This window comes from Marmota marmota, unplaced genomic scaffold (assembly GCF_001458135.2).
Source record: "Marmota marmota marmota unplaced genomic scaffold, marMar, whole genome shotgun sequence".
In the NCBI taxonomy this organism is placed as follows: Eukaryota; Metazoa; Chordata; class Mammalia; order Rodentia; family Sciuridae; genus Marmota; species Marmota marmota.
In genome coordinates, this window is record NW_026000109.1 from 325,592 (window position 1) to 336,103 (window position 10,512).

General features: G+C 32.7%; 1 protein-coding gene across 6 annotated transcripts in view; it reads left to right on the top strand.

The window, feature by feature from the left end:
* The window catches only part of Ankib1 (ankyrin repeat and IBR domain containing 1), a 125,593-nt gene that overhangs the window by 84,913 nt on the left and 30,168 nt on the right, over positions 1–10,512 (top strand). For all 6 annotated transcript variants that reach the window (XM_048784605.1, XM_048784603.1, XM_015506728.2 and 3 more), the window contains exons 8-9: positions 1,419–1,563; positions 2,765–2,931. In XM_048784605.1, the coding sequence (XP_048640562.1) occupies positions 1,419–1,563; positions 2,765–2,931 (312 nt within the window). The remainder of the gene's footprint in view (positions 1–1,418; positions 1,564–2,764; positions 2,932–10,512) is intronic.

A 10,512-nucleotide genomic window follows, 5' to 3' on the forward strand; every position in this document is an offset into this window, starting at 1 on the left:
TTAAAAATATTGGTAGAATTTGCTCCAGATTTCTTTCACAAAGGCAAAGATAGCTTTAAAATATAAATATCTATATATATTAGAGCTAGGTTTGAGGGGAGAGGGCTACCTGTTGGAAAACTTCTGTGAAGTGCCAGGATGAGGGTTGTGGAGGTAGAAGGAGATGGAGAAAGGGAGCAGGTCCATTGAGGTCTCAGTAAGGTTGATTTTTTTTTTTTCTTTTAAGTACAATGGAATTAAGAGACTGAGAAGAAAAGGGAAAAGATATTATAATTAGAATAATCAAACTATTGATAGTGATAAGTAGAAGAGGTTTGATTCATTTGTCCTGTTTTCCATTGAATTTCTCTGTTTAACAAAATCTTAAGTCCCATATAGTCAGACAGAATCAAAAGTTTGTTTCTTGCTTCTCCACAGGCAGTATTAAATATAACAGCAATAATCCTTGCTAAAATTTGTGAATTCTTCAGTGTCAGGCATTATATATATATTTCATGTGTATAATTTGCATAACAGACCTGAGGATAATAATAATATTATTATTTCTATTTTTTAAAACATTTTTGTAGTTGTATATGGACAGCATGCTTTTTATTTTATATGTTTATTTTTTTTTATGTGGTGCTAAGGATCGAACCCAGTGCTTCACACATGCTAGGCAAGTGCTCTGCCATTGAGCTACAGCCCCAGCCCTTATTATCCCTATTTTTCAGAACAGTTAACCAAATTGCTTAAGATTATTAAGCTGAAAACCTAAAATTTTTTAATTTAGAATCTTGCTCTTAATGATTAATTCACCTTGGGCTAGATTCCTCCCACTTTACAGGATGCCTTTCCTTACTAACTCAACAACAGAGCAGGACATAGAACTCATTTTAGTATTTATCAAAATGATATATAAGGAGAAACCATTTTCTTTTAAAAAGAAAAGCCCTGGATTCTAGTGCCACCCTCAAATATCTTTAATTATCTTTGGTTCATTTGCTTAAAGATATTGAGAATTGAATATGTCCTTTCTAAGCCACTCATTTCTGAATTTTTAGTGTTAAATAAAAGAGTTTCAGATTTTTAGAGATAATAAAGCAAAATGGAAACATAAAAATAACTGAAATACTCAAGTGTGTGTGTATATGTGTGTCTACATGTCTACATATATGCTCATAAAATAAATGGCTGGACAATTAATAAGTGTTAGAGTTGATATTCCACAATCTAGTCGGTGAGCGTATGTTTGCTCATGCACTGGACACTAAACTCAAGTCTAGTGCATGCTAGCACACAGTCTACTACTAAGCTACACCTCCATCCCATGTTAGTATTAGCTTAATTATACTCTTAACAGAAAATTCAGAATAAAGAAAAATTCTTAAAAGTAACTTACATTGTTGCCCTTTTTCTGTCAATTGCTGCTTTAACAGGTTTTTGAATCTGAAAATTCAGGAGGGTGAAGCTCACAACATTTTCTGCCCTGCATATGATTGCTTTCAACTTGTACCTGTGGACATCATAGAAAGCGTAGTTTCTAAGGAGATGGACAAACGATACCTACAATTTGATATTAAGGTATGCTGCCAATTATTTGTCTGATTTCCATAATTTCAATTTTATTAAACCTATATAACATATTATTTGTTTTCATTTTATTTTTGAAAATATAGAATAATGGCTTCTAATGTACGTTTCTCAGAAATATTACATAAAGGAATGGGTGGCATTAAAGTTTTAAGCCAAAGCATTATTTTATAAAAGAAAAGAAAAAATGAAAGCCTGGCATAATAGTTTACCAAAAAAATTGTTATAGCTCAGAGGTATTTACTAATTTGCATATTATACTTCTATAACTAATTGGCTAAGATGATGTTCAAAGCAGATAGTACCTGCTTTAAATTTTCCAAAACATTTGATGTTCCTACAAATAAATATTTAGAAATAGAAATTTAGATATAGCAATAAATTATTTTAAGATAAATATTTAGTATTTTTAACTTGGAAACTTACAATTTTTTTTAATTGCAGTAATAGTTTCATATAAATATCATAACATTTCAACTTTTTTCCCCCAGTGTTTATTTTCATTCAGGAGTTATTCAGAAGTATATGTAGGTTACTCTCTTTTTTGTGGAATTTAAAAGTTAAATTTTAATTGCTTTGTGCAATTAATGGACTTTTAAAAGAAAAGTCCTGCTTTTATAAAATAAAAAGCATCATTATAAATTGATTTTTTAATATATATATGTATATATATTTAGTTATAGATGGACAAAATACCTTTATTTGTTTTTGTTTTTATGTGGTGCCTGGGATTGAACCCAGTGCCTCACACATTCTAGGCAAGCACTCTACCACTGAGCTACAACCCTAGCCCCATAAATTGATTTTTATGTGTTATAATGATGCCATTTAAAAAATTAACTGTTCTAATACACTAGTAATTATATGCAAAATTCTACTTATATTTTATCAGAAAAGTAGCACATTGTATGAAAAAACATTTTTAAATTACACATTTTCTGAGTAAATAATTGCATTTTTACTTTATTTCATTTACCTATTTTTTAGATTAACGAAAACAAAATTTTTAAGTCATGTTATTACTAAGGTAAAAATGTCATTTTTCCTTTTTTTTTAATGCTTTCTAATTTTAAGTGTTTTGAGACTGATAATTTCTTATATTTTCATTTTTTTTAACTTCAAATTACTGTGGAGGTACTCTTTATGTTAGAATTTAGAGTTAAATTGTTTTTTGTTATTACTATTTAAACAGGCCTTTGTTGAAAATAATCCTGCCATTAAGTGGTGCCCTACTGCAGGCTGTGAAAGAGCAGTCAGACTAACAAAACAAGGGTCAAATACATCTGGATCTGATACACTCAGTTTCCCACTGCTGAGAGCTCCAGCTGTGGATTGTGGGAAAGGACATCTCTTCTGCTGGTTAGTACGTGACAAGATGACATCAGCCTTTCTAACAGTTTTTAAAGAAATGTTCTCTCTCGGCCTTTACATTGTAGTATACTTGATATTATTCTTATTAATTAAAAAAATATAGTAAATAGTAATAGTTGATATTTATCATGTGTTGATAAATATCAAGCACTATGCCAAATATTTTTAAGTATGAGATTCTTCCAGTGATGCTCTGCATTGAATGCTGATATTATGTTCATTTTACAGATAAGGAAATTCAACCACAGAGATGTTTCCCAGGGTTATATAGCTAGGAAATGGTAGAAAAGGGTTTGAGCCCAGATATGTTTGATTCCAAAGCCCAATGCTAACTGTAGATTAGAAAATGTTTACCATTTTAACTTTTCTTCTTAATATATAAATCTTTAGCAGTGATTCTTAACCAGTTATGCTCAGAATTGCTAAGGGATCTTTTCCAGATTTTTGTCCTTGGCCATGACAAGTAAGATTTTGATTTAATAGTTTTTTTTTTTTTTTTTTTTTTGAGTGGTGCTCCAAAAAACAAACAACAACAACAACAAAAACCACAGAAAAATAAAAAAAAAAATTCAGGTTATTCTAAAGCATAGTCCTAGTTAAGAACCAATGACTATAGGCTTTTTATTTCATGTGTTTTATTTAGTTTCCATTACCTGGTAAGTACTTCACAAAGATATATAACTTTGTATGCTCATTTGACTATATTTGTCAGCCATCAACATTCTGCTTATTCAAAGTAAATCCAATTAGCTGTTTTGTTTTACTTAATTGAAATATAATTATTCCTATCCTGGCAGGTCTGTTTTTTACCTTTCTCATCAACATGAGATAAAAATATTTACTGACCTACCAGCCAATATATATAATACCAACCTCTAGGTCAGGGTCAGCAAACTAGCATCCATACCTGTCTTTGAAAATGAAGTTTTATTGGAACACCGACACACACTTTCATATTTATGTGTTGTATGGGTCTGCTTTGGGGCCATGGCAGCAGAATTGTGTAGTTGGAACAGAAACTGTATGGCCAACAAAAACCTAAATATTTACTCGTTAGCCCTTTACAGAAAAATTTTGTTGAACCTTGCACTAGGTGCTTGGATATAGTGATTGATGAAAAGAAAACTTTCGTCTTTACTATTTTCATGGCTAAATCAGTCTATGCAAGTAAAATATTAGCCACAAAATGCTGAATAATAGGTTATACGCATATGCCTTAAGTAGTTATTCAAAACATTTAAAAGAAAACATTTTAGTCTTTAAAAGTTTTGCACTTTTTTAAAACTTTCAAAATTATTTCTAACCAGTACACATGACAGTAGAAAGCTCTTTGATTCCTTGCACACAAATGGAGCAGAATTTTTCACTTCTCTGGTTATACATGGAGTCACACCTTTCTTGCAGTCAGACATGTACCTAGAATAATGCTGTATGTCTCATTCCACGATGTTTTCTACCTTTTTGCCCCTTCCCCCTCCCCTTTGCCCCATCCAAAGTTCCTCCACTCATCCCATGCCCCACCCCATTATGGATTAGCATCTACTTATTAGAGAAAACATTCAGCCCTTGGTTTTTTGAGATTGGCTTACTTCACTTAGCATGATATTCTCCAACTCCATCCATTTACCTGCAAATGCCATGATTTTATTCTCTTTTAATGCTGAGTAATATTCCATTGTGTATATGTACCACAGTTTCTTTATCCATTCATCTATTGAAGAGCATCTAGATTGGTTCCACAGTTTAGCAACTGTTAATTGTGTTGCTATAAACATTGAAGTGACTGCGTCACTGTATTATGCTGTTTTTAAGTCTTTAGGGTTTAGACCCAGGAGTGGGATAGCTGGGTCAAATGATGGTTCCATTCCAAATTTTCTAAGGAATCTCCATACTGCTTTCAGATTGGTTGCACCAATTTGCACTCCACTAGCAATGTATGAGTGTGCCTTTTCCCCCACATCCTTGCCAACATTAAAGTTTTGCACTTTTATTATTCATAATTGGTTTACTAACTCCCTCACTAACCATGAGACATAAGAGTGAAACTATAGAATAAGATGGGCATTAAATGCACAGAAACTTGGTTGGCCAATAAAGGGAATTTAGATGAATATGAACCTATTTTGCTGTAAAGTAAGAATACTAAAGTAATAAAGGACCTTTCTCTTCTCAGCCAATATTAGGTTTCTTGAGAAAATCAAACTCCAGTGCCTTCAGACACCATTTATATGCATCCTATGCCTCTAAAATGGTACTGATAGGAAGTCATAGGGAAAAGTGACAAAAATTATCACATAGATCATTTTAGTTTTCTGGTTGAGTTCATTTTATGAGGAATCCTTGTTGGAGGAAAGCTGGGTTTTAAAGTGTTAGTTGAAGATGCTACAAAGGAAAAAAATTAGTAAAATATCTAGAAGATAAATAAGAAGATAGCATTTGCTAAAATCAGAGAAAAGTCTTAAGGAAAAAGAAAACCTGTGATTAGCATTGCCTTAAACTTTGTGGTTTCTTTGGTCTAGCTTTTACTAGTTTTCATCATAGTTTAGGTTTTACTTTCTTATTTTCTTTCTTATTATTTTTGTATTCTCCAAGTAATAAGTTTGGTTTAACTCAAAACAAGTACACCTACCCAAATAAATAGATTTTTAAAACTCTGTGTGTGTGTGTGTGTGTAAAATGCTATAAACTATATATCTTGTCCAACATTTGGAGAAATTTTCACCTTAGTCTTTCTCTTACCCTAAAATATGAAGTTGGTTTTATTCAAACGCTGGAGACTTGTGTGCCAAGATCTCAGGCCAATGTGATTTGAATTTCAACCCAGTTAAAAGTATCTGAGAATGAGCACATGGACTGAGGTCATATTTGCCATTTTATTTGCTTTTCCTCCTATTCGTAAGGGTAGTAGAGATTTTAGCAAATAGAATCATCATTTTCTGGGCACAGCACCTGAAGGAACTTGAATGAGATAAAAATAGGTTATGTGAAGGACAAATTCTGATTTAAGTTCTTGAACTTAATCTTGTTGCCTTTCAGTTATGATATTCATTAAGCTATAAGATTGTGAGATAGATTGTCTAGGATTTGTGTATTGCCTTCTTCACTTCTCTAGGCATTAATTTACACCCCTTGTTTATACATTTTTTTAGTATGAGCTGTTTATTTTTGTTTTTACGTTCTTAATCTCTTACTCTTTTTCATATGGTGTAAGAGCTCTAACTATGATCAGAAATTACAAATAGAAATGGTCACATTTTCTGCCACCTTTATCTCTTATTTCAGTGAGAAGCCAAATCTTTTGCAAAAGGCATCTCTACAATAGATCTTCACAAAATAAAGCCATGTGACTCTGTTTTTGCTTCCTTTGCTTTCCTCAGAAACCTCAGAAATGTTTTTTAAAAGATGATTACAGAAACCAAAAAATGGCAATAATAATTTTTTCTTCTTAATAGCGCCATGTGACTGAATCAGTTGAGCCATACCCAAGAGATGTCTGCTTGAATATAATTGAATATATGTGTTGTTGGGAGATAAGGTAATAGAAGGCATTTTCTCTTCCTACCACAGGATAGCTTATTCACCAACAAGTTCTCTGCCCTCTGTAACTAAACGTAGGATGCTTTTTCCTCCTAGCCTTTTTTTTTTTTTTACATTTCTTTTTTAGTTGTATTCAGACACAATATCTTTATTTTATTTATTTATTTATATGATGCTGAGGATCAAACCCAGGGCCCCACACATGCTAGGTGAGTGTTATTCCTCTGAGCAACCTCCCCAACCCTCCTCCTAGCCTTTATAACGGGAGTTTTTCTAATCTGGACAAAATTATTTGCAGATGGTATTTAAAACCTGGAAGGACTTTGACTTGAGCCAATGACCTTTCCCCATTTGTTTTTATAATAAGTAGAATATTCTACTGTTTAACTTCTCTGCCCTCTAAACTAACACAAAGTCCCTCTTAAAGATTCATTGTCTGAAGTATTTCTTAGTCACCAAAATCTTGTCTGTCCAGAGAAAAGCTTAAGTTTAACCTAGAGAGTAGGTTATTTCTCTCCTATATTGCTGGTCTTTAATTTTAATCAGTAGTATCTCCATTGGAAACTGAAACTTACTTGGAATTCCTCTTCTAAACCCATAAACAGTTAAATGTATTTTAGAGTTGTTTGCTCAAATTAACTAGCAGGAATATTATAAATAATAATATGGTTGAGCTCTTAATTTATCACTCAGCAATAGAGCATTTAGGTACTAGAACAACAGCTATTTTGAAGGCAATGCATCTTTCAAAATAGAATCACCAAGAAACAAATTTAAACCTCTGATAGGAAAGTTTGAATCATAGTGATGCATCGGTTAAGATAAAGCAGTATCAGCTTGTAGCCCTCTTGAGTTTCCTGTAAATCAGAGTATAGTGTGCAAATTTGTCATATATTCTGGGAAAACTCCAAAAGTGAATGTCTTTGCATTAAAATTGTCAATTCATTCAATGCCCATTTTCTCCAAAGTCACAAAAGAATTTTGGTAACACTTCACTTACTCCCTTCTTAGGATTGTGGATCTTAATTGAGGTAAAGCAGTAGTTTCATGCTTTATCTGCCTTTCCACAGACTTCACAGGCAAAGAGACTCTCTGAGAGTGCCCTGGGGAAAATAGATGAAGTTATCCTTATTTGTGGACCTAATAGTTGCATTTTGTCATTTCTGGCAAAATCAGTGTCAGACCCTTAGTTTAATGGCTCTAGTTACGTGAAAAAGAAAGATGTTTTTTTCAGGTTAGCAGCATCTAGCTATTTAATTCTGCAGTCTGTATACGGGGTAAAAATGGGAGTTCATAACACACTTGAATCTAAAGTATGAAATATGATATGTCAAGAGCTATGTAATGTTTTGAACAACCAATAAAAAAAAATTTAAAAAAAAAAAGAATCACAGTCTTGCCAACTAGCAAAAGATGCCTTAGCTCTTCACAACCCAGAAATAAAAGCAGTATTTGCTTTATTTGGCAAGAGTTCAATCATAAGACCTTGTTTAAATATTATATACATCCTATACAAAATAATATACCTAAATAAATGTTGCTTGAAAGTTCAATTTATCAAATTTCAGTAAAGCACAGATTGATATTATTCTAGGGGACATAGAACCTGCATTTGAGACAGCTCTACCACTACTTAGCTGTGTGACTTGGTGATCATTCTCTTTTGTAATGCAGTAAGAAAATAGATGTCTTCTTATCTGATGCAGACAACTTGAAGAGTTCCAAAGCCAAACATTTAGTTCAAATTTTATTTCATTTACTTTGGCAGATTACTGGACCCCTCTGTGCATTTAAAATGGGAATAAACCAATTTCAACATGTTGGTATAATGAGTTTAGAACATTGCCTGGTAGACTTAAAAAAATGTTGTTCTCTAAAGGGATGATTCTAAAAATGAGGATTTCTAACTGAATTCACAGTCTTGATGATTAAGTTCTAAACTAACATTGAACTGGAATTGCCAACTTTTTGATAGCAATTTCTTCCATCAAATGATGATGCTTGAAACTTTTAATAGATCTTTTCTTTTCCAGAGCACTCGGAGCCACTGTATTTTCCTGCCAACAGTTGTGTGTACTGACGCATTTTCAAGGAAAAAGCCATTTGCTGATCTGTTGGTCTTACATTACCATCCAGCCATATGTGGATGGGGTTGAAGACTTGAGATTAGGCAGCTACTTTTATCTTTATAATCTTCTACCAAGACACTTTTTTTTCTAGAAGAGACCTACTCCGTTGATGTCTGTAGCCAAGATTCAGTCTCCTATATGCCAAATTCTCTTCCCTATACACATTTTACTTAACTTTAGATATACAGTTTTAATAACAAGTATACTTCAGAATACTTGTCATCGTCATTTATAAAAACTGTCTTCAGGAATTAGCTTTCTAGTGTCTACTGGACTACATTTATAATCTAGATTATCAGTCACCTATTATGTCTGGTACAGTTATTTTAGTACTTTGGAAAAGTCGGAGCTTATTTTCCTAGATGCCTTAGTGCTCAAAAATAGTTAATTGTATTAAATGGAAAACTCTGGCTATCTTTCTAATTTTCAGTAATTAATTTCAGTCATTGCTGTAGTGTCTTCTTTTTTTATTTCTTTATTTTTTAGTTGTAATTAGCCACAAAATCTTTATTTTATTTATTTATTTTTATGTGGTGCTGAGGATCGAACCCAGGGCCTTGCACATGCTAGGCGAGCACTCTACTGCTGAGCCACAACTCCATCCCTATAATGTCTTCTTTATTTATAAACTTCTCCCTTTTATACTCACTCTTAATATTGCATTGGAAATGAGTAGAAACTGTATGACATTCCCAAGAGATCCCACTGATTGGGCTAACACTTGAAGAAGCAGGCAGTCTGTCCTCCTGTGAGGTTCTGGAAAGGAAAATCTTCTGTTATTATCTAATACACACAGTCTCAGAAAGCCAAGCACACTGATAAGCAATTTTGGCCTTTTGATAAAGTGTTGGAGGTTTTTTAAGAATTTATTTGTAGCATTGGGCTTTTTCCCCCTTGATGAAAATGTTCTGATAGCAGAACTAGTATACCAGTATTGACTCTTCAAGGAGGGGGAAAAAATTAAATATGCTCTTTAATCCCCAGTAGAAAAAAGTCTTAAACTTAATGGAAGTAATTTATTTTCATTGACTTCATTTGTTTGTTTTAGATATTGCAGATGTATAAGGGAACTTTGCATCTCAAGACTTCTTTTTTTCTCAGCTTTATTGAGGTATAATGAACAAAATAGACTTTTTCCTTTTTAATGAGTCATGAGAAATGTAGATCTGCATTCCCATATGTCTTCTGAAGCACCATATGGAAACACTGTTCCTAGAACTATGGCATTATTTCTTATCATTTCTTACTCCTATGTGTGTTAGTATGTGTGCCAAATAAAGATTTGTTCTTATTACAGATAGCCATTTTATGGAAAGAATTGATTTTGATGTGCACTTAAATGAATAAAATATATCCACCTCAATTTTTAAACAAGTTAATATTCTTTGAGTATCTGTTAAGTTACTGCTAAGGTACTAGGAGCTCTATATGGAAAATTTTCCCAAATGTCATGTTAGGAGATAAGTCAAGAAAGTAAGTAAATTAAATTACCCTTTCAAGGTAATTGATGCATTTTAAAAAATTAACTATTTTTAAGTATGCACTTGAGTGGCATTATTGCATTCACAATGCAACAACCACCCATCCATTTTTAGAACTTTTTCATGATCCCAAGAGACTGTGACCAGTAAGCAGTATTTCCTCATCTTGCCCTCCCCAGCCACTGATAGTCAACATCCTACTTTCTGTATCTGTGAATTAGCCTACTCCAGATAATTAATATTTAAGTGGAACCTTACAATTTTTATCTTTTTATGTCTAGTTTAATTCACTTAATAAAATGAAGGCTCATTTTTTAACATGTGTCAGGATATCTTTTTTTTTTTTTCCTTTCAATGCTGGAGATCAAATCCTGGGCTTCAAGCATGCTAGATAGGCAGCTCTACAATCTCCCCCCCCCCCC